The sequence below is a fragment of the Gossypium arboreum genome, chromosome 5 (genome assembly GCF_025698485.1).
Source record: "Gossypium arboreum isolate Shixiya-1 chromosome 5, ASM2569848v2, whole genome shotgun sequence".
In the NCBI taxonomy this organism is placed as follows: Eukaryota; Viridiplantae; Streptophyta; class Magnoliopsida; order Malvales; family Malvaceae; genus Gossypium; species Gossypium arboreum.
Window position 1 is genome coordinate 15458373 of NC_069074.1, and position 22595 is coordinate 15480967.

The following is a 22595-nucleotide window of genomic DNA, read 5'->3' on the forward strand; positions in this document are numbered from 1 at the left end:
ATTTATTTCTTCTTTCTTTATTTTTTGATTTCATCATCTTCTAAAAAAAAAAAAAACCTTTTATGGTTTCCTCCTCCATATCACATAGTTGTTGGAATCACCATTCCTCGTCATCTTCTTTGATCATTATAGGTATCGAGATTATCATCCTTTATCACACAATTTGATTAGATTTCTCAAAATTTATATTAAAACTTATGAATTTTAATTTAAAATTTGAAAGAAATACTACGACATCTAAAAATTAATGGAGTCTAAAAACGAATAATCTTTTTTCTTTTTTTTTTATGTGTGTTTTGAGGTTTGTTGGATTTTAAGGTTGAAGGTTAAAATTTTTAGAACCAATACTAAATTGATATCATATATAAATGTTGGGATTTAAAATTGTTATCATGTCAGTTTAAAAGTTATCACTATTTGTTGATTGGTGATAAAAAAAGATAAAATTGAATTGTTAGGGTGACAATTTTGTAACCCTTCTAATAGCTAAATGATCATTTTGTAACTTTTCGTAATTTGATGAAAAGAAATACTAATAATTGATTCACTACTTTAGGCAAAATAAAAAGAAGATAAGGAGAAATAAATAGAAAATATTGATTTCAATATTATTAAATCAAGTAAAATAATTATATATTGCTTGACTTTTAAAATAAAAAACTTATGATATATTTATTCAGACCCTGGCCCAAACACTTGTAACGACGCAATCCAGCAAACCGACTAGGATCAGCTTCATATTTGAACTACAGCACCGCCAATGGATTATTCCCACCAAGCCCAATTAGATGGGCTTTTACTTGTTTTTTATATTCTGATTTTAGTTTTCCTTTTTTGGCATTCTTGTAACTGAAGCAATACGCTCAAAACTCCCGCCAAAACTTCACTTCTCCCGCTTATATTTCCATTCCACAGTCTTAAGTTCTCTATAACTCAAGTCAAGCGTCCGCATGCACTTCTCTTTTTCGGAACCCGATCAAAACAATGTCTGCAGCTCTCGGAACTGGAAATGGAGCTAAACCCAGCAAAACTCCTAACCCTTACTTCATCAATCCCAAGAATCCCAAAAATGTTCACCATATTGCAGGGATTCCGGTGGAATTCCCATACAAGCCGTATGGGACGCAGCTTTCCTTCATGTACAGAGTCATATCAACCCTAGATCGAGCTCAGAAAGACGGCCATTGTCATGCCTTGATTGAATCGCCCACTGGTACCGGTAAATCACTGTCGCTTCTTTGCTCCACTCTTGCTTGGCAGAAAAACTATAAGATCAATAACATCAAAGGCAATCTGTCTCAATCCATCCCGGATCCAGAGGCCGTCACTGATCCTCTCGGTCATGGCGGTGGTTTTATTCCCGAAACACAACCTTCAACTTCAAGTAAGTTTGCAATGCTTTCTCAGATTTCCTTGGCATTCTATTTGATAGTTCAGGATCTCGATTTCCGGCTTTGCTTTGCTTCAAATTGGAACTTGCTAGAATAAGTACGTTCATCTATATTCAAGGGTGCATGCGTGATTATCCTTGATTATTTTCTTAGGCATTCCTTCATCAAGCATTTCAGAGCCACCTCAGAATGAAGCGAATAGCAAGAATAAGAAGAAAATGTTGGCTCCTACCATATATTATGCTTCGTAAGTGTAATTATAAAATCAATTTAGCGTTTTGGTTTTTTTTTTTTATTACCTTTGGTTTGTCTGAAGCAGGCTTCATTTTAAGGTCATATTCTATTTAAATTATCCTTCTCTCCATTCCTTTTGACAACCAACTATCACTCAAATTTGAATTTGGTTCTGAAATAATCTGATTTAGAGCCTATTATCAAAGCTATGACAGGAACAAAGGTTTATGGTTTGTGTCGAGTGAAAAGGATACTAATTTTTTTTTTTGTGATAGAGAATGGTTCTTGCGGAGTTGGTATCGTGCTTGGGATCATTGCTGGTTTATGCCTTTAAAATATTCATGATAACTGAGCTAATATTCTGATTTCATTAATCTTTGTAAAAAAGCTGCAAGGACTTGTATAATTGAAGGTGTGGGTCTGTTATTAAGCACTGTGGTTTCCTATCAATGTCAGGAGGACTCATTCACAAATTTCTCAAGTGATTCGTGAATACAGGAAAACTTCTTATCGAGTGCCCATGGCAATATTGGTATTTTATACTTTTCTCTTTTTGACTTTCTTCTTCTTCTTCTTCTTCCATTTTGTGTGTGTGGAAAAGCTTTCATCAATTGCGTTCTGTTACATAATTTTTCTTATGTTTAACAAATTCAGATACGGAAAATTGGTCAAAATTTGATTTTTTTGAAAATTTCTCAGGCTTCAAGGAAACATTATTGCACAAATCCTCATGTCTCCAAGGAGAATATTGATGAAGAATGGTGCAATATCTGGACCTTAGAATTCTTTATTCTTACCTAGTATGATTTCCGTTACTTTTTTCATACTAAGCCTACTACTGGAATTTGACAGCAAGCTTCTGTTGAGTCAAGAGGAAGGATGCTCTGAATTTAAGTGAGTTGGTCCTCTGTCTGGTATCCATTTATGGTGTCTTAGTTTTGGTTGTCCACAATTTCACTGTCAATTTCGAAATAAGAGTATAACCAACAGAAATTACTCATTTCATGCAGAAATATGCATAAGGTCAAATGTCATCCCTCAGTTCAGAAAGGAGGCTGTCATGAGGCCCATGATATTGAAGATATTGTCAAAATTGGACAAATTGTTAAAGGTTATTCTTTTCCCGTTCAAATGTATTTCTACCACTACGTTGCTCTTCTGAATCTGACACAGGTTTTTTCTTCAATTTCTAGGATGTGCATACTATGCTGCACGTTCAATGGCAGATGATGCACAACTGATTTTTTGCCCGTATAGCTACATTATCAATCCTGTTATTCGAGGGGCAATGGATGTAGATATCAAAGGAGCCATTATAGTTCTTGATGAAGCTCAGTATGTTACTGCCAAGTTTCACAATGATTTCCTGATGAACACATGATTATTTTCTGATAAATTTTAGCAGAACCAAACATTCTATAGTATCGACTTAGATCGTGTAATTGTTTGTATATATTGGCTCTACCCTTTAGTTTTGCTGGGTTGGGTTAGCCAAATTGTTTTTGTTTTGTTTTGTATTGTAGGGTTGTTTGTTGTTTGGTTTTGGTTTTAGCATCTGATGTGCCCAGAAGTTATGTACCGTTTGACCTTTCTGTGGTTTTTTACGATTGTAGAAACACTCAAGTATGTCAAATTCACTTTATTTCCCTTGGTTTTTAACTTTTCTCTTATTCCTAGTACACAAACTCCTCCAAGTCTGCAATCTCAGATGCATTCAAAAGTTGTGTTTCATTCTTGGGATCTACATAGAATAGATGTGATTTGGTTGAGCCCAAAGGATTTAAAAAACATCTCTTTAGATCCTTATATGAGTTTTGGAAATTGAGGTCAATGATAGTCGGTGGCTTGCTAAATTAGACATATAGGCAAATGCAGGTGCTTTAGAACTCATTTCTCATGCCATCTGGGATGACTGGTTGACATTTGATTTTCTTTTATATTTGTTTAGTTTGGGAAGGTTGAATATCAAGAGTTTCTTTTGTTACAGCAATTTAGAGGATATTGCTCGTGAAGGTGGTAGTGTGGATCTTGAAGAAGATGCTTTGCACAGTAGGTTACCGAACTTCTATTTTTACCTTATCATGTTAGGATTCTAGTTCTTATAGCAATTATTGGTTATGGTAGAATTGCAGATGGAGCTTCATCAACTCAAGATGATCAAGGCCGACGTTTACCAACCATTGTCTGAAATGATAATGGTAAGGGAAGTAATTGATCATGCAACAGTGAGGTCTGATGTTATATTAGTTAACTTTTTGCTTTTGATGTCATGGATGTGTAGAACCTAATAAGTTGGATTGAGCAGACAAAGAGCAAATTAGAAGGAACAAATGAATCTAAGCACTACTTCTCCTCGTAAGTGTTGTAAAAAACTTCATTGTTGTGGTTATCCTTATCTCTCCTTGTGGGACTGTCATGTCAGCGAATATAATGGAATGCCTTAGAAAATTCTTTCTTTAGCACACACATTCTTGTTATCATCTACTTGAAGGTATGCCACTGTCTTCAAACTAACTGAGCTTCTAAAAGCTGGATGCATGCTGTAGATTGCATTATGTCTGCAATTGCATTAAATTAAATTGTAATATCATGCATTCTTTTGTAATAAAGAAATCAATGAAACTATGTCAATTTTCACCTTAGTTCCTGCAAATAAGTTTGTTTGAGAAAGTTATAAAGTTATTATGTGTCTTTTCATTTTTTTTCCTGTTAGAATTTGGTTTTTATGGCCTTACATGTTTCTATGAACATGTCTTTAGCTGGACCGGTGACAAGGCAGTAAGGCAACTCCAAGAAGCTAACATTTCACAGCAATTCTTCCCTGTCTTGCTAGAATGTGCAACAAAGGTACTCAACAACATTTTGAGTCTTTATTCTTACTGTTTTATACTGACAATGAACCGCATTTTATTCAAGGCAATCAGAGCTGCTTCAGATACAGAATCAGATGTACTTCATTTAAGTGGCATGTCTATCATAACCTTGGAAGGTACATATTTTATTTTCTTGTTTTTATACTGCAAGCTACTTAAAATCCCCTGCAGTCTTAATATTGGTTTTAACCACATCAAGAAATGTATTACAGGACTGTTCTCTTCACTGACATATTTCTTCTCAAGAGATGGTTCTCACGTTTTTGATTATCAGCTTGCTCTACAACGATATTTTAAAAAAGATGAGAGTGAGTTTTTAATGAGTTTATTACTATATTTTTATTCTGTCATTTTAATTAGAGATGACTATAGGTTTGATATCTACATCTCTTTTGTAATATCTGTACTGAAATTAGCATAACTACTTTAAAATCCGATTCCTTTATTATTTGCATTAAGTCTGAGTAACACTATTTGAACCCGAATTAAATAATATTCTCTACCAGATATCTGGATTTGCTAAATATTTGAGTTCATTTAGTCAAGTTTATTATTATTATTATTATTATTATTATTATTATTATTATTATTATTGCATTTTACAAATAAGCGAAAATGGATGCGGATTTAGATATTTGAATTTGTTATATATATGCTTAAGTATTTTGGATTCAGATAATTGATATTCAAGGGTTAATATTTGCATATGCTTTAAATTTGTTGATTTTAATATGCAAAAACCAAATTGGATGTTTAAGAATATCCAAATTTACACTATCCATTGTTATTCTTAATTTTCAGGCAAACAGTATCATTGTCATGCTATGAGTAACTTTCAGGGAGAATTTCATCCATATTAATAGTAGTGAATGGGATATGTTGATCTTACAGTTTATAGTCAGAGTCAAGTTTCATAGCTTACAAGAATTTACATAATAATAAGCATGAATTTGGAATTTTGCTGTTTGTTTAAATTGTTATTTGTTCCCTTCAGTGCTATAATAGTTAAAAAGTTTCTCAAGAGAACTCAGTTTTTGTTATTGCCCATATGTTTTCTGCTCCTTTGATTAAAATAGAAAGGTTACTGATATTGTTTTGCATGCAGAAAATGCTTCTGGCAGTTGGACATGTTCATTAGGTTTGTGGTGCTTGAACCCGTCTGTTGTATTCAGAGATGTATCTGATCTTTCATTATCAGTCATCTTAACTTCTGGGTAAGAATGGTCCTTATTTGAATGTTTCAGTTGCTTGCCTTGCATCAATGAACCTTCTATGCATCATAAAAAAGTATGTTCAGCTTTGTGCAACCTTGAAATATCGTCTTCCAAATTTTTTTGCAAGTTTATAGCCAAGTCAAGGCCATTAACTGCTTCTACCTATCTGGAAAGACATCTTTCTTTGGAAGGATCTTTGTAGTATCTAATTGACACATAATATGTGACATCATCCCATAGGTCTGCTATCCTTTCTGAAGAAACTTGCCATTTATGATGCCTGATAATGTGATGCAATTTAGGGAAGGTTCTCAAATAAATTCTTTTGTCTTTTCCATTTACTGGTTTCTTTGGGCTCACTTGCATTTCCAAATAGTGTTTTCCACCTGTAATTTTGTTAATTTCTATAATCTAGGACACTATCACCAATGAACTCCTTCTCATCTGAACTTGGCGTGCAGTTTGGAAACTGTTTGGAGGCTCCTCATGTTATTGATATCAAATCCCAGGTATAAGTTTTATTTGCCTCATGTTTATGATTCTTATTTCCACTTCATTTCAATTATGAGTTATCAGCTATTCTGTTACAGGTATGGTCTGCTGTAATCTCCCATGGCCCAGACAATTACCAATTGGATGCAAGTTACAAAACAGCGGATCAATATGCTTTCCAGGTATATTGGATTTTTTTTTCATTTTTTGTTTGAGTGAGAAATAATTATTTTTTGACATTTGTACATCTGAAATTTTCCTTCTGCAGGACTCACTTGGCAAATCCTTGGAAGAAATTTTCAAGATTGTTCCAGGTGGCTGTCTGATATTCTTCCCAAGTTACAAGCTGATGAAGAAGCTTAGTGATCGTTGGCATAACACAGGCCAATGGTCACAACTTAAAGCACGAAAGCCCCTTTTTGTTGGTAATACATATTTTATCCCTTCCCTAGATCTAATGTGGTTGCAATCATTAATTTTCTTGTTAGGAATTGCTATTTAAAACTGTTTCTATGCACATTTGCCTGGCCCTTTGTATGGATGTTGGAAATGGCCTGATATGCTCGGTGTTTATAACTCATAATGTTCATTCTCAGATATCTCTTATTGGATTGGAAATCTGATCTAATGGTGTCTGTGCAGAGCCAAGAGGGGGTGATCAGGAAGAATTTGAGACTGTTCTGAAAGGTTATTATAATTCAGTATCTCGAGTCAAGAAACCTGTTCTTCAGAAAAGGAGAAGGTTAAAAAGAACAGATGACAATGTGATTGAGTCTGCAGAAGTTACTAGCCCCAGAGGGGCGGCTTTTCTTGCAGTTTTCCGAGGAAAGGTAAATCTTGACTGGCAGGAGACTTTTTTTAAGGGATTAATTTCATTGTCTAGTTGGGGACAGTGCAATCCAATTGTCACTATATTTATTCCATAGGCTTGGTCAATTTGGTCCCTATTTGGACTAATTAGTGGAAATGCAATTTTTAATGTCTTATGTCTTGGCACTTTTTCATGGTGGAAATACATTTATGCAGTTCATTAAAAGTTGATTTCTATTCTTTGCAGGTGTCAGAAGGCATAGATTTTTCTGATGATAATGCTAGGGTGGTTGTATCCTTTTGATTGCTTTGAGGTTTTGGTCCTTTTCATATATTTCAGTCACTAACTTGGTGCTTTCTGCCCACTGATCACCTGTGTTCATTTTTCTTAAGATTATCTGCTGTTTGTCTGTGCCTTTAAAAGCACAAAGGCATATTTTGTAGTATGATTGCTAACTAATTGTCATTCTTGACTATGTAAGATAGCTGTTGGCATTCCCTTCCCGAATATGTATGTATTCTCACATGATGATGTTTCCAGATAAAAATTTTATTTTTCTTGATTTCTGACTCCTATAGACTTTGCAGAAATGATAAACAGATCGAGTTAAAGAAGAAATATAATAATACTTACAGATCATCTAAAAACCTTCTGAGTGGAAATGAGTGGTACTGCCAGCAAGCCTTCAGAGCTCTAAATCAAGCTCTTGGTATGTCCTGTAAATTTCCAGCTTCTAGTTTATTCATTTGCTCATTCTTCTTGCACTGTTTATTATGTGATTTGATAATACATTAAGTCCAAGTATTTGCATGATATTTTGGTTATATACAGATGGTTGATTACATATATTCTTCCTAAATCTCCCCTTGAAAAAAAAGGAAAAAGAACTTTCTTCAGTTCAATGGTGTTATTCAATGACTACCTTTTTTACTATGCAGGGCGCTGTATACGCCATAGATATGATTATGGAGCCATCATCCTACTAGGTAATCAATTTGGATTTGGTTTTAGCTATTACACAAGCTTCTGAATATAAAATTCTAACATCACACAACTTACTAACTTTTTTTTTTGATAAATCACACAACGTACTATCAAATGAATATATAAGGGAACATCTTTGTGGCCAATGTCTAATCCCTTGCACAAATTACCACTTGTGCCATGGACTTGTGATAGTTCACTATTTGTCTGCTGGGTGAGCAGATATGGAAGAGAGCAACGCTCTTCCCAAAAACGTAGATGGATAGGATAAGATGTGGACTAGGGTAATCTTTTATATGAAACAGATTATTCATTGATGGTTTATTGCATTGCCTCTAGTGAGATTCATAGGCATCTGGTCGTTGCTACTTCATGGATAATTAAATGTATATATTATGATAACCAGTTCGGTTTGGGTTAAGTCTAGAACTGTTTTCTAGTTTTGCTTTGTGCATATTTTGGCTAGGATGAGTTGTGCAGGGCAAGTAAAACAAATCTTTAGCTTCTGAGAATTCCCTATTTCTTTTTCTGGAGAATTTTGTCAGCTCTACTTGATTGTACCAAAGCATCAAACTTGTATAAATATGTGAAGTAATGCCCCTAGAAATGTGCAGATGTTACTATTAGCTAGTAGCTGCACTTCCTTAGAGTCTTCTATTAGATGCTTTCATACCAAAGTTCAGCAGTATAACAGTCTGATGCCATATAGTTATTTAATTAAAATATGGCTTGTGATATTTTGCTGCATTTGAGGTAATGTTCTTCATAACATCAGGAAAATGATAGTAATTCTCCCCTTTCTTTTTAATGCATATTTAAATGGAAATGGTTTTTTGTGATCAGATTGGCGTTTTCAGGATGAAAAGAATAGAGCACATATTTCGAAGTGGCTAAGGCCATCCATTAGAATGTATGGAAGTTTTGAGAAGTCATTGGACGAGCTGAGATCCTTTTTCAGAGAAGTCAAGGTCCGTTTTGAGTTTATTAATATCTCCTTTCTTTTTAGACTGTTTGGTTTTCTTGTGCATGGACTGTGGTCTAATGGTGTTACATAAGGTCTTTTCTCTGGCTTCACTTGTTTGCAGGACTTGGTTTCCAAGAACAAGGTTTGTAATATGAACTCGAACTTTAATGAAGATTTTCCCTTCTATGGATCAGAGCTGAGGATTTCCAGAGAGAAATTTGAAACTTAACCTGTCTATTCATTGGTGGACAGCAACTATCTTCTTTGGCAAAATATGATACCACTTTTCCCCAAATGAAGCCTCAAAGTGATATTGCAGCTCAGACAAGTGTTCAAGCAGATAAGGACGAGAAGACCTGCACTGAATGTGTTGATCTAGAATGCAACTCACCAAAAGATTCAGGGTAATGACTGACACCTATTCTGTACTTTGAAGCTGAAATGTAATGGTAGCAAACTATATGCTTGTGCATGCCACCTCACCACCTCACTGGTGCATCGCGGTGTAGTAAAACTGGCTGCATCATTTTTAGGAGATTTCTGTTGTTTTATCATTTGCTTTTGGACTATTTTTGATATTCTTACTCATCTAACCATACATAACTAGTGTTTTTAAGAACTTGAAACATCAAACTAGTATTATTGACTTGGAATCAATCATCCTCTTGCAGGTGTTTTGAGGCTTCAACTATGACGTTCTCCAACGAAGATCAAGATTTGCTCGTGGTCAAGGAAACGCCAGTTGTCAATGCTGGTATCTGTGTAGCTAGTCCAGGTTCCGTAACCAAGGATGCTAACTCTGGTTCAACTATAATTCAGGCCTCAATCAACTCTCCGGATCAATTTCTGTTTCATCCAATGTCTTCAACAAGCCCGAACGAAGTTCCTTCTGTTTTTGAATCAACAATCACCCCTGGAAAGGATGCGGATCAGAACACACCATTGAATCTCAGTGTTTGTTCATATATGCAAAAAAGGAGGAAACCCATAAGTTCAACTTTTATTAACCTTGTCGATGAAGAAAACAGTGATATTTCTGCTCAAATTCCAGGTTCCACGAGTTTTGAGGGACTAACCAATGGAGATATGCTTCGCAGAATTGATTTTGGTTTTGAAACTAGTTCAGCTGAAAACGGTTATCCTAAGGAGACAAATGTTCCACGGCCATTAGCAACTGGTAATACTATTCCGGTTATGGATAAAAGATTACAGATTTTCTGTTTACTCTGCAGAAGTCCTTTAGGTCGCCCTGAAAATAATTTGTATCTCAGTTTCTCACTGACTGTGTCCTCAAAAGTCTACTTGTTATCTCTTTTCAAAGAGAGATTAACTTCTTGTGATTCAAATACGCCACCAACTGTACCAGTTATAGTAACCGATATTTCATCAGTTGATCCAAGACTTTGCAATGGAACTCTTGAAGGTGATCGAGAACAGGGCACTTGGCGTGAAGAAGACGGGTGTGTATTCAAAAAGGTCTTTTGCCCCTTCTGCAGTAACCCTAACAATTGCCTTGGTGTGCAAATCAAAGCTGCTGATGAAAAGAATGTGCAGTTACTAAACAAGGTAGGTTCTTGCAACCTTATGTCTCAGAACTATGCATTTTTTTGCGATTCTTCATTGTCGTACTCTTATTTTAAAAATGCTCTTCTGAAACATACTTTTTCATCTGCAGATAATGCTTTACCATGGAAGTGTGGTAATTGGACATTCTGAAGCAGCAGGGGACCAGGCAGCAAAGGATAAGGTATGTTGTAATACTGGGCCTAATGATTCTTCTACCATTGACCTTTGTCTTTTTCGAATATGCCATGATACTAAGACAACTGGGAATATTAAGGATAAAATGAGCTGAAATTCTATAGGTTTGCCTTTATCCACTTAGCAATTAAGCAAAATTCAGGCGCAATATTACATGCCGATGCTTTGCTAAAAACCTATCCATAGGATTTAACACATTTTTATAGGATTTGCTACAGGTGAATGGCTCAAGCACAAAGAAGACTACCATTTTAAAATCCATTGAAAAATTTGCATATTCTCCCAAGCAAACAGACTTGGGAGGATGGAGGACTACAAAATCGAAGGTTAGACAAAAATGCGGAGCTTTTAATCACAAAGATATTCTGTCTATTCTAAAACCTAATTTATTTTTAATTTTAATTTTATATTTATTATGTTGCAGCTAAAACTTTCCAAGAAATAGTGTTGGGCATGAACATGTCAGTTGCACATAAGTCAAATTTGTTCTTTCTGAAACCCTCCATTGGTGAGATGCTCCCGGTGTGGGGGTGGGGTGACTAGGGAGATGTACATTTGGTGAGTTGAGTATTTTTTAGTCTGATAAAATACCTTAGAGCAAGCCAGCAGAAATTATGGACTTACCATATCCAAGTCTAATTTATGAAGCTGAGATTGCTGTCCTGTCCGTTTAATAGGACATATATGTACATTTTTTTGGGGCGTTTTAGTTTTGGCTTCATCTATTTTGTTTTCACAGATCCAGGTTCGATGGATGACCGACTTGACTTCGGATTTTTTTTTGAGACGATGTATTACTAAACCCGAGCCATTGGTTTAATGACTTTGTAAATACCGGAACGTAGCATTTTTAGCTAGCTGCTTATGATCTTTTCTTTATAAGCAAACCAGAATTGAGGTTTCAATCAGTTGTTAATTATAGACTAGAAAAGTTAATATATGTTTTAATATGGGTTTATATTTACTACTGTTAGTGTATATATTTATACATTGACAGTTAATGATATACAGATATTTTGTTAAATATCCCTAGAAGACTAATATAGAGATTAGACATTCTAACAGTTATTTAAATTTATTAATAAAGGATGTCAATTATGTATGAAACATAAATTAGTTTTGCGGTAAAAATAAAAAGAAGTTTTATTACAAAAAAACACTCTTGTGGCTGATCATAAAGCGCAAAGCCAAACTCAAAGTCAAAGCAAAAGAAATGGAAAAGGGCTGATCAAACCTACTGGAGTGGATGCATGATAAAAGAAGCTAGCATAAAAAAATTGCTCTAGTTGGACATTGACATTATTAAATTTAGACGCATCATGACTCTGTTGGTTATACGTATTGAACAAATACAATACATAAACCATCCATTTTTGGTATTAGACCAAGAATACTGGACGCATGATGAAACACGAAGGCTCTATCAAGTCCAGTTGGGTTGAATTGATCGAACCCTGTTGAAATCATAAATTTCGGCCCAATGCTCAAAGCCCAGCGTCAACCCAGCCTCATCCTCTCAATTTTCATTTCCGGTGCAAAGTGAGATTTTTTTTTTTTTTGGATTGACAGCGCAATTGATTTTTAATTTGCCACTTAATCTTTGTCCTTTCCTTTTCTGTTCTCTTTCTTCCCCCCTCCCCCTTTCACATCAACCCTAACCCTACCTCACCAATCAGGTATTCCCCCTTGCCCTTCCTTGCTATTCATCATTTTCCTACAACTTTTTCGGCTTCCTGTCGATTTTAGTGGCTTTTTCCTGATCTGCGATCTTAATTGCAGGATACAACATGAAGGGAGGTAAATCCAAGTCAGATACTAAGGGCTCTAGGTTCGTTTTTTCTTTTATCTTCTTCGTACCGATTGTTCTAAGATTTCAGATCTAGATGAGGATTACGTTTCTTATGGGTTGACTTTATTCTCTGATTTGTCGATAGGCTCGCCGTGAACAAGAAATCTAGCGCCAAAGCTGGAAAGAAATCGGGGAAGGCGGCTAAGGATCCAAACAAGCCAAAGAGGCCTGCTAGTGCCTTCTTCGTTTTCATGTAATCATTCAAAATTCTATCCTGTATATGTAGGTTTTTTTTCTTTATATATTTTTGGTTTCAAGGAAAGCTCTGGCGTTTCTATTCTTCGTAAAAACGCCGATCGACGAGGTGAATTGAATGATCCTTTTTATGGTCAAAGCTAATTTCAAGCTTCGAGGAGTTGTTTCGTTGACTTACTGTCATTTTATTATCCAATTCGGTAATTTTCATTTCTTGATCTTCAGGGAGGAGTTCCGTGAGCAATACAAGAAGGAACACCCAAAAAACAAATCTGTCGCTGCTGTAAGCATGAATTATAATTTTTATTTCTTCTTTTTTAAAGCCATAGAATTGTTTCCCTCGGTTCTATTTCTCTTCTGTGGTCAAATTTAGGTGGGCAAAGCTGGTGGAGATAAATGGAAGAGCTTGTCTGATGCTGTAAGTAAATTTTTTTGTTTGTTCATCGTTAAAAATCTGTAAAAGCACACAAATCTATTTTCTGATTAACTTAACAATCGTAATTATTAAAAACATTTAGGAAAAAGCACCTTATATAGCAAAGGCAGAGAAGCGAAAGGTCGAGTATGAAAAGAACATGAAAGCCTACACTAAGAGACAGGTAGTTTCCTTTATTTCTAAGTTAAATTGTATTTTTTTTCTTGTTTAATGAGCTTAAAGTTTCTGTTAGGGCTGTTTATAGTTCATGATTTTTTTTCCTTTTTGGATTCCAGACTGAGGCTCCCAAAGAAGAAGAGTCGGAGTCTGAGAAGTCAGTGTCTGAGGTGAATGATGAGGAGGATGAGGACGATGAAGAAGGCAGCGGAGAGGTGAGTTGCAATATTTTGTTTTCCTTTTATTGTCGTTACTGATCGAGTTGGTTATTGAACTTCTATATTAAAATGCAGGAAGAAGATGATGACTAAGAAGGAAGGAAGACTTGTTGGAGGAGATATAGCATAACGAGTATAGGCTGGTGCTTAATTGGTTATATGTTAATGCTTTTGATGTTCCCATGTTATTCTCTCTAGATGGGCATATGCATGTCATCTAAAGGGAAAAAAAAAATTGTACCTCTTAATCCTCTTAGTTTCTTTCGACCTTTAAGAAATTAATAGCCTCAAAATTGTACTTTTGATTCTAACGTTGAAGAATGGCTTGTAAACATATCCTTTTTAGATGATGAAGTTGATGCGTTAATATATTTTATGTTTTGTGATTACGTAAAACTGATTTTGTTTCTTTATTTTCTTCTAATTAGTTAGAATTTGGTCAAAGGCAGACCGAGGTTTTTTTTATTATTTATTATATTAAATTAAATTAGAATTAAGTGTTCCAATGTTACTAACTCTGAAAAAAAAAACATTAAAAGACGATGTTTATAGCAGGTTATTAAGCATTTTTATTGACACAAAGTACTTTATTCAAACAAATATTTTAGTTCGGCGATTAACGTGTCACATCTGAATTTGAAACCTTGGCAAAAGTGGGGGGTGGGGGTGGGAATAAAGCATAATAATTGTACTGTATCGTATTTTATTTTCTTGGTTTTCGTTAATTTTGGAATTTTCACTAAAAAGGAGACAAAATCAGGTTGAGAAAAATGAGCTGCCTTACGAGAGCAGTAGCAAATATGGTACATACCATATATTGTTTTAACGGAAAGACCCCTAACGTAATGTGATTTTTTACCGGTTTCCCAGTCCACTGGATGCAGCCTGCCGCTGCCAGACATCAATTTCCAGTTGACGAAGACGGAGGATCAGCTCGCCCTCTCCAGTCCTTAACAGGTTTTCTTTCATTCATTAATCCTTTCATTTCGTTATGCTCTTATTTTCTGATTTTTTTTTCACCTATTATTGTTGTTATTGTTATTACCTGACCCTCACTACCTGCGATTTTCGGAATTTGGGTTTCTTAAATTCGATTTGCTAAAAAACCTTGCTAAAGAGTGCACGGTTGTTTATAGTTGGGGTTTCGTCCTTCTGGCTCTCAAGAAATATCGAGGGAAGAAATTGCGATGCAGTGATTCAACAGTGTTGATGAGTGACCGTTGTTTATTAAAGTTCTACTCTTACTAGCTAACCATATATTTGGTCAGTCCTCTAAAAGGATTCTAGATTTGTGTTCTCAGTTTTGAGTCATTGGCTCACCGTGTAAAAATGGTGATGCAATCTTTTGATTATTTTTCATTTAGTTCTTGGTGGCGGGTAGAGGAGAAATGATGGAACCCATTTAAAATGTTGTTATGACTTGAAAATTGTGGTGCAAAGTTAGGGCGCATGATGCTTACACTTGATTTCTGAACTTCTGGTGAGCTCACCTGTTGAGAAGTATATCTGCTGATGCGCTTTCATTGCACTGCATATTACAAATTACAATAGAATATTTTCTTTCGTCTTTCTAGTATATTGTTTTCTTTTTTTAAAAGAAAATAATTCTTTGATCTGCTTTGCTGTTAGTGTGCCTCGTTGCACAAATTCTAGAGCAATGGCAATAAGGATGTGCTTAGTTGGGTGAAAATGTGACGGTATAGGAGTAGGGAATGGAAAAGTGGAAGAAAATAAATTTTGAGTGTGCTTAGTTGGTTAGAAAATTAAAAGGAAAGAGAATAGGAGAGATGATCATTTTCCATCCTAATGCATAAAAAACAATCCATGTATATGCTAGTTCAAACTTATGCATTTTTCAAATGTTCTATTTTCTTTCCTTCCATTTTTCAATTCTACCAAGCAATGGACAGAAAGAAAAAGTAATTTTCTTTTCATTTTTCCATCTTTCTACTAAGCACACCTATGGAAAGAAATTTATATTTTCCATCCTTCTAGTTTTCTACCCTTTCAAATTTCCATCTTTCTAATTTTCTTTCCACTCTACCAAGCAAAGCCTAAAAGATGACCCTATATCCATGTAAAGGAAGCCTTTTCATTTGTGTTTATCTTGATGAGTTCAAATATCAAATTAATTCGTCAAATACTTCTACAAAAGTAGCTAGATGACACACCTTTTTTGAGAAGTAGGTTACTCGCATTTTGCTAGTGTATGTTTACTTTTCTTCTCTAGTAGTATGTTGTACTCTTTTGACAATTAATGCTTAGTCCACAGACTGAATAATGAGTTGTCAATGAAGATATAAAATTATAATCGTTCAACTTGGGTTATGTAAAGTGCACGAATCCCATTGCTACCACTTCAGGAAAAACATCAGTTTCTAAAATAAATAATGGGCATTCTGGAAATGCCGATTTCTAAGGGTGCACTTCGGTTTCTTTTAGAGGGAGCCATGTTTCTTTTTTGTCAATTTGAATGCATCCTCCATATGCTATTTTTTTATGGTGCTGATTCTTTCCTATCTTCAGATTGCCTGGTTATAGTTGATTCTTTCCTATCTTTAGGCGAACATAATGCCTTCAATTGCTTTCACGGCTAACATCTTATTACAATGCACGTAAGAATAATGGGTAAATCTGAGAATATTAATGTGAATAAGAGGAATGTGTTGAAGTAGACACAGCCTATGGATGATGTCCTCATTGATGCTCTCTTGCACCAACAGAGTTTGGGAAACAGGATTGATAGAGTCTTCACTACAATGCCATATGAAAATATGGCGAATGAATTGCATGAAAAGATTGGGATCCCCATTGAGAATGGCCTCCTGAAAAATCGTCTAAAGACTCTGAAGCATAGCTTTTATGAGTGTTACGACCTTTTCAATTGCAGAAGTGGTTTTGCTTGGAGTCCAGACACTAAAATGTGGACTGCTAAGCCTGAACTATGGAAAGCACTTGCGAAGGTTGGTAAAATGTTCTTGTCCAAGTTATCTGCTTCTTGTGCTTGGTTATTACGGAACTAATTTCCAGTTCGTGCTGTCTTGTTTGTCAGTCAAAACCTGATGCAAAAAAATGGATGATTACAAGAATTGCTAATTATGACATGCTTGTGATGCTTTTTGCTAAAGATAGAGAGCAGAGGAAAGGAGCTAAAAGGGGTCAATTGGGCTGCTCAATAGGTGGCCGAGTATTTGATGGTATCCCTTTGCAAGATGTAGTTGGTGCAAGTATGGAGGAAAAAGACACGAATGATACCAGTCAGCAACATCATTGAAAGGGAAAAAACGAAAGGCGACAAGAGTTGAGTATTTGAAAGGGAGTTTAAAAAGCATAAGGGAAGCAATTAAAGATGTTGCAGAAGCAATCAGGGAGGGGAATGTTATAGCCGAGAGAGGACAACTACGTGTTTACTCAGAGCAGGAAGTATTTGCAGAATTAGTGAACATAGGGCATATATTTTCCTTATTGCAAACGCTGGGAGCTGAGGAGCGAAAGGAATTTTTATTGCAGATGATGCATAATAGTCCTGGGGATTTGGCATATTAAAATTTATTGGCTGGTTAGGATTCTTTTTTCTTTCATTAGCCTTGAATGGGATGGCAAGCAGGGATAATGTACATAAGATATGATGCTTCACAATTTATGGTGTGTTATAGTAGAGCTATTTGCATTCCTTTTTTTTTGGTTACATTGGTTGATTACTACTAGTTTCCGGCACTCTATATGTAGTTTTAGTTTTAATTATGAAAGGTCTAATTATACTTATTTAAAGTAAAATTTTGAGTTGATGTTTTATGGATGGAAAAAGTATTGTAATTTAATTGGGCTAAAATAAAAGAACAAACTTAAATGATTTAGGGGTTTCTTCGATTATACTATCTGATTATGTGATGAATTTTGATTGGCAAGGCACAAACTAAATGGTTTGCAGGCTGCAGGTATTACTATTTACGTGAGTATTGGACTCGCGAATATCCATTCATATCACGTGACTTTCCCCTCCATGCTGGCATGTAATCCTGTACCTTCTCTCTCTCTCTCTCTTCGCCAGTGTTTCTAATAAAAACAAAAAATGGAACAGTAGCCTAAAGGTTGTATTGAGAGAAAAAGAGAAAGCAATGAGAGGTGATGGTGGCGATATGTCATCGGAGACAAGGAAGAAGAAGAAGAAGAAGAAGGGAAGGCCCTCTCTCTTAGAACTCCAAAAACGCTCTCTCAAACAACAACAACTTCAGAAGCCGCAGCAACCGCTATCGCTTCTACAAAAAACCCCTAATCTGATAAACCCTAATTCTTCTATAAATTCGAACCACCGATCCGCTCGCCGCCATCCCAATCTCAAGGGTGACTCCCCTGTTCCCGGCTGGATTTCCGGAGGGAACGATGACGATGACGAACGCCTAGAGAAGAAGCATAAACCATTGCTAGGCTTCAATTCTTCTCGTAATCATCAGCATTATCCGCTTCCTTCGGCGCCCAATTCGGCCTCCTATGGGTCCGACTCAAATGCGGATGGTGACGGTCCCGACTCGTCACTCAAGCGTCGCAAGTTTACCAACGCCAATCCTGGATCTTATGAAATGGTGATTAGTCATACATTAATATATAGGATTCGCGGGTTTTCAAAAGTCCTGTTTTTGAAACAGAAACAAAAGATGATTTTCCTACTTTAATTGGATATTTTATTTTAGGGTTCATATTTTTAGTTTCTCGTGCGCCGAAATTTTATGATTGCAACGGAGATGAATGAACGCGTTTGACCAAGTCATGTACCTTTTTTTAATCGGTTATTGTTTCAACTTTTTTGAATTTTGGCAATACTTCGAGTTGGATTGAACACAGTTTGTCATACTTTTCTTTCCTGATTTACGAATTTTCCATTATTGTTTTATTATTTATTATCTAGCATTTAACCCTTTATTTTTGTGCAAAATAATAAATGCACAGACCACCATGTCTGTAAAGCTTCAGTTTTGTCTTTTCTTTTCTTTTCTTTAATAATTACTAAAAAGTTTTTTTTCGGTACTTCCTTTGCATTGTTGTAGCTTTTTACTGTAACTTTTCCTCAGTGATTCTTCAAAAATAAACGCAAATATCTCTTTTAATACTTTATTTATTTATTTATTTATTTTGGGAGTTAGATAAATATATGTTTGTTTTTGATACAAGAGTTTTTCTTATTCACAGGGAGAAAAGTTACCGAAAGTGACGGACACACTTCATGGTATATTTCTATCTCGATTTTCTTGCAAAAAAGGCATTTCTGGGAATTCTTTAAAAAAAAAAATGAAGTGTTGGGTTGTGGTAACTATATTAATTTTGTTTCATATATATGTGTGGACAGGGTCACCGGTGGAGCCTGGCCCCACCCCCACGACGCCTTTGCCAGACCAAAAGTTGTTGGTCTTCATTCTTGACAGGCTCCAAAAGTATTTGTTATTTTTGGTTCATTTGATTTTTTATTCTTATCCAGTCTTCCTCTTGGTGGGTTTTGATCGTTTTTACTTAATCTACTTCCAGGAAAGACACTTATGGGGTATTCTCTGAGCCAGTAGATTCGGAAGAGGTGCATTTTGTTTTTCATTCTTGCATAAATCTAGCTTACTGAAAAGTGAAATCATGGTTCCTGATATAATATTGGATTGGTCTTGATTCAGCTTCCAGATTACCATGACATTATTGCACATCCAATGGACTTTTCGACAGTCAGGAAAAAACTTGATGAGGGAGCTTATACTACCTTGGAACAATTTGAGGTTTGTTTTGCAAGCATTCTCTTTGCTAATGTGGATACAATGCTCACCTAGCTGTCTTCCCTCTGACATGGTGGAGACAGAAGGCCAATTAAGTTGTTTGACTGCATTACCGTCAATGCTGATCATGTTTCTGATGTTATTTTCTCTGGTTGATTTGTGTGTTTTTGTAGAAAATGTATATGCCGAGTCAAGATTGTGTTGTTTAACTGGAATGATACTTGATGTTTAACTGAAAATTTGTGAGTTTGATTCATGCAGATTGATGTTTTCCTAATATGCTCGAATGCAATGCAGTATAATGCACCAGATACAATTTACTTTCGACAGGTTTGTCTAGGTCTCAATTGAATTATTCCTTTGTCATGATACTGTTGTATCTGTTATTTTAAACGTTTGGATTGGTTGGTTAGGCACGATCAATGCAAGAGCTGGCTAGAAAGGACTTTGAAAATTTGAGGCAAGATAGTGATGAAGGTGAACCACAAGTGAAAGTTGTGAGGAGAGGAAGGCCACCTGGAAAGAGCCTCAAAAAGTCGTTGGTTTCATCGTCATCTATTGACCATGTTGGTTCCGAGTGCTCCTCAGGTGCAACTCTAGCTGCTGGACGAGATGCTTCCATTCTTTCAAACACTTACAATTTGAGGAAAGGACCTAATTCCCTCAAGCTACGGCCTGCTGATGCATTCATCAGGCCCTCCTGGGGTTCTCCTAGCAAAGAAAATCACGCCATTTGTTCATCTGAATGGGAGAATGAATTTCCAGGTTTGGTATTTATCTGACTTTATATGCATATCCTTAAGTCTTTAGCTTTTTTTATGTGAAATGTTATTTACTACATATTTTCTATATTTCATATTGAGCTATTTTTCTCTCATTTTGTAGCTTCTGTTGTGAGGGCTGTGATGAAGTATGGGATGAAACATTTTGCAGTAGATGAGAACAGGCGTGACACCTACAACCACTCATCGACTTCTGGACATGAGCAACGTACCTTTTCCACCTTGGATGGAGAATTGAAGCAACTAATTCCGGTGTGTTTTACGTTTGTATAATGGCAATAACAGTTATTTATGCATTAGTTAGAAGATTATTGTATGATCTGTATAGCTGGAATGTGTGGTCGACCCTAGACTCATTGAGTGCAGGTAAGGAATCCTAAACTTTTTGTTTATTAATAAACTGCATACAAAGTTGTGGTGCAGGAAGGTTTGCACTGGTAGTTTGATATGTTTATATATCTAGCCAAAAGGATGTTCGAATATTCTGACAACTAGTGTTTATGAGGGAACAATACAAAACTATCCAGATCAGTGGCAGAATAGAATGCTCAATCCCTTATATTGACTAATTCTTTTTATCTCCCTCTATTTTATTTTGGTCAATTGTATTGTTTATCAGTTGGTTTGACTGCAGAAAATGGTAAGCCTTTTTTCCCCTTTCATTGTCTATCAGGTTGGTTTGAGTGCGGAAAATGGTTATGCTACAAGCTTGGCACGTTTTGCTGCAAATCTTGGACCTGTTGTGTGGAAAATTGCTTCAAGGAAAATTGGAAGTGTTTTGCCTAGTGGACTCAAGTTTGGTCCTGGATGGGTTGGAGAAAACAGGACAGTTGAGCAGCAACAATTTTCCTTACCTGATAAGCAGAGAACTTTGAATTCTCTATCTGATAACCCTCCTGGCAGATTTTTATCTACAGCCACTTCTGGTTCAAACTCCATTGCTGCAAGTAGATTTCCTTTGCAAGGTAGAGAAGACATGGAAGCTGTCGTAGGCCTAACTTCTCAAAATGACTCGACTTCTGCACCTTCTCATCAGTTTCAGCAAAGTCTTGTCCCACACTCGGGTATCAATGGTTCTATTGGTGGGTTTGGGTTTGGTTATTACTCTCAAATGGGGTTGGTAACACACTGTGTAAATTCCTTGTCTGAAAAGACTTCAGTGCCGACTCAAACACTTGTCATGGTTTCAGGTGCTAGTAATTTTCTTCCAAAAGAGGCCAAGTTGGCAGATAGCTCAATCACTTTACATTCTGGAAATGCAATGGCTGTGGAGCCTGAAATGGTGTCACATGTGGCGGCAACTAATGTCGGGCTTCAGCGGAGTTCCTATAATGAACCGAATTTCCTTCCATTTGCTCCTGATCTTAATGTGAGATTTCTGGCACGGGGTCCACCTAGTTCTAGTGTGCCAATTGGTTCACCCCAGCGCCCTGATTTAGCATTGCAGCTCTAATAATCAGCTAACACGATTTCCGTATGATGTGGCTTGTATGTGCTAATTGTAGTATAGGTCAAGTACGCCTGTATATGATGATAAGATTTGGTCGAATTTACTGACTACATTTCTTCATTGGAAGGTCCGTTGAGTAGTGGTTCCTCAAGAAGTCTTTAGGATCAGATTGTAGGGGAGATTTTGTACAGATTGGTATATCAAATTCTTTCACCGGGTTAAAAAATTACAGATTTGTATGCAACATACGGTATCTAACATGTTATATTTTGAGTTGTTAATGAATATTGTTACCAATACTACTACTGGTATTACGTACGAGATATCATTCATGTCATGAATTATGAAATGTTCATGTTTGGAGCAATGAAGTAATGCTTAAACTAATTGATGCAAAATTGAGAGCAACTGGTTGCTAAGGGGGGTTGAGTGATGTTATATAAATGGCAATTATATATACGTGTGTATATATAATTATCTCCATGTGCATATAAAGTTGTCTTTAAAATTTCTTTAAAATTGTGGCCCGTTATCTAGTATTAACCATTGGGAAAACTATATCAACAAATGATGGTTTTCCATACAAAAATCTCCATGTGTCTTTGATGGCTATGGAAATTAGATCCGTATAGGATTACCTGTGTTGGTTGTGATAGGACATGATAGAGTCCATGTGTCGTATGACTAGCGAAGTATTCTAGCAAATTATAGTCCTTTGACGAGATACAGAAAGTATGACTTGGTATCTTGATGGACAAGATGTGAGCCATTGCGAGGTATACTTATGTCGAGGTCTAACCAACTCCACCATTACATATAACATATAATTTATGTTAATGGTAAATATTTTATGTAATTCGTATAACACAAAATATTAAATATTTGTAACAATTTGTCTGCTTACAAAAATATTATTAATGTTCTAATAATTTGTGTAATTAAATAATATTTTATAAGATTACACTAAATACTATAAAATTATAATATTTTAATTAAAAATATTTTGGAAAGCTCGTCCTTTTATTTTGTGGT

The 22595-nt window shown here is 35.7% G+C and overlaps 3 protein-coding genes, 1 long non-coding RNA gene and 1 other non-coding gene across 9 annotated transcripts; 4 read left to right on the forward strand and 1 right to left on the reverse strand.

Annotated features, from left to right (window-relative positions):
- Positions 1-842: 842 nt before the first annotated feature.
- LOC108450270 (uncharacterized) lies at positions 843-11748 on the forward strand. Its single transcript, XM_017747821.2, has 29 exons — positions 843-1384; positions 1545-1638; positions 2082-2157; positions 2325-2386; positions 2478-2519; positions 2636-2736; positions 2819-2960; positions 3613-3674; positions 3750-3823; positions 3907-3980; positions 4385-4472; positions 4542-4614; positions 4711-4806; positions 5604-5712; positions 6128-6221; positions 6303-6386; positions 6473-6629; positions 6847-7034; positions 7262-7306; positions 7497-7525; positions 7603-7724; positions 7954-8001; positions 8843-8967; positions 9085-9105; positions 9216-9367; positions 9635-10529; positions 10639-10710; positions 10943-11050; positions 11149-11748. Exons 1-29 carry the CDS (start codon positions 985-987, stop codon positions 11167-11169), a joined length of 3654 nt encoding a protein of 1217 aa, XP_017603310.1. The 5' UTR covers positions 843-984; the 3' UTR covers positions 11170-11748.
- Positions 9501-10090, reverse strand: LOC128292608 (uncharacterized). The gene is made up of 2 exons (XR_008282593.1): positions 9972-10090; positions 9501-9876 (listed from the first exon to the last, which is right to left on the reverse strand). It is a non-coding gene; the product is annotated as an uncharacterized LOC128292608 (long non-coding RNA).
- A 510-nt stretch (positions 11749-12258) lies between the features above and the next one.
- LOC108453407 (high mobility group B protein 2-like) lies at positions 12259-13974 on the forward strand. 2 transcript variants are annotated; one of them, XM_017751491.2, is made up of 8 exons: positions 12259-12400; positions 12504-12552; positions 12659-12766; positions 12994-13051; positions 13142-13186; positions 13287-13367; positions 13480-13575; positions 13654-13974. In XM_017751491.2, the coding sequence occupies exons 2-8, from the start codon at positions 12512-12514 to the stop codon at positions 13669-13671; spliced, it is 447 nt and encodes a 148-aa protein (XP_017606980.1). In that variant the 5' UTR covers positions 12259-12400; positions 12504-12511; the 3' UTR covers positions 13672-13974. The 2 variants fall into 2 exon arrangements, with proteins under 2 accessions (XP_017606980.1, XP_052884440.1); XM_053028480.1 differs by having other exon boundaries at positions 12295-12552.
- Positions 13975-14333: 359 nt separating this feature from the next.
- Positions 14334-21862, forward strand: LOC108453406 (uncharacterized). Of its 4 annotated transcripts, XM_017751487.2 has the most exons (12): positions 14335-14535; positions 16302-16541; positions 16631-18161; positions 18766-18802; positions 18923-19007; positions 19099-19144; positions 19236-19334; positions 19593-19661; positions 19745-20096; positions 20217-20365; positions 20787-21195; positions 21304-21862. In XM_017751487.2, the coding sequence occupies exons 3-12, from the start codon at positions 17697-17699 to the stop codon at positions 21564-21566; spliced, it is 1974 nt and encodes a 657-aa protein (XP_017606976.1). In that variant the 5' UTR covers positions 14335-14535; positions 16302-16541; positions 16631-17696; the 3' UTR covers positions 21567-21862. The 4 variants fall into 4 exon arrangements, with proteins under 4 accessions (XP_052884438.1, XP_052884439.1, XP_017606976.1 ...); XM_053028478.1 differs by having other exon boundaries at positions 14334-14535; positions 20787-21862; XM_053028479.1 differs by having other exon boundaries at positions 14334-14535; positions 16302-18161; positions 20787-21862.
- LOC128293632 (small nucleolar RNA snoR101) lies at positions 15032-15095 on the forward strand. The gene has a single exon (XR_008283812.1). It is a non-coding gene; the product is annotated as a small nucleolar RNA snoR101 (small nucleolar RNA).
- Positions 21863-22595: the final 733 nt, after the last annotated feature.

Excerpts from the sequence above, each read along its gene's own strand:
- LOC108450270 (XM_017747821.2), top strand. The coding sequence starts at position 985 with ATGTCTGCAGCTCTCGGAACTGGAAATGGAGCTAAACCCAGCAAAACT. Across the intron at positions 4,615-4,710 it reads GTCTATCATAACCTTGGAAG|GACTGTTCTCTTCACTGACA; the intron begins GTACATATTTTA and ends AATGTATTACAG. Across the intron at positions 9,368-9,634 it reads AACTCACCAAAAGATTCAGG|GTGTTTTGAGGCTTCAACTA; the intron begins GTAATGACTGAC and ends ATCCTCTTGCAG.
- LOC108453407 (XM_017751491.2), top strand. The coding sequence starts at position 12,512 with ATGAAGGGAGGTAAATCCAAGTCAGATACTAAGGGCTCTAG. Across the intron at positions 12,767-12,993 it reads AGTGCCTTCTTCGTTTTCAT|GGAGGAGTTCCGTGAGCAAT; the intron begins GTAATCATTCAA and ends CTTGATCTTCAG. Across the intron at positions 13,368-13,479 it reads AAGCCTACACTAAGAGACAG|ACTGAGGCTCCCAAAGAAGA; the intron begins GTAGTTTCCTTT and ends TTTGGATTCCAG.
- LOC108453406 (XM_053028479.1), top strand. The coding sequence starts at position 17,697 with ATGAGAGGTGATGGTGGCGATATGTCATCGGAGACAAGGAAGAAGAAG. Across the intron at positions 18,162-18,765 it reads ATCCTGGATCTTATGAAATG|GGAGAAAAGTTACCGAAAGT; the intron begins GTGATTAGTCAT and ends TCTTATTCACAG. Across the intron at positions 20,097-20,216 it reads ATGGGAGAATGAATTTCCAG|CTTCTGTTGTGAGGGCTGTG; the intron begins GTTTGGTATTTA and ends CTCATTTTGTAG.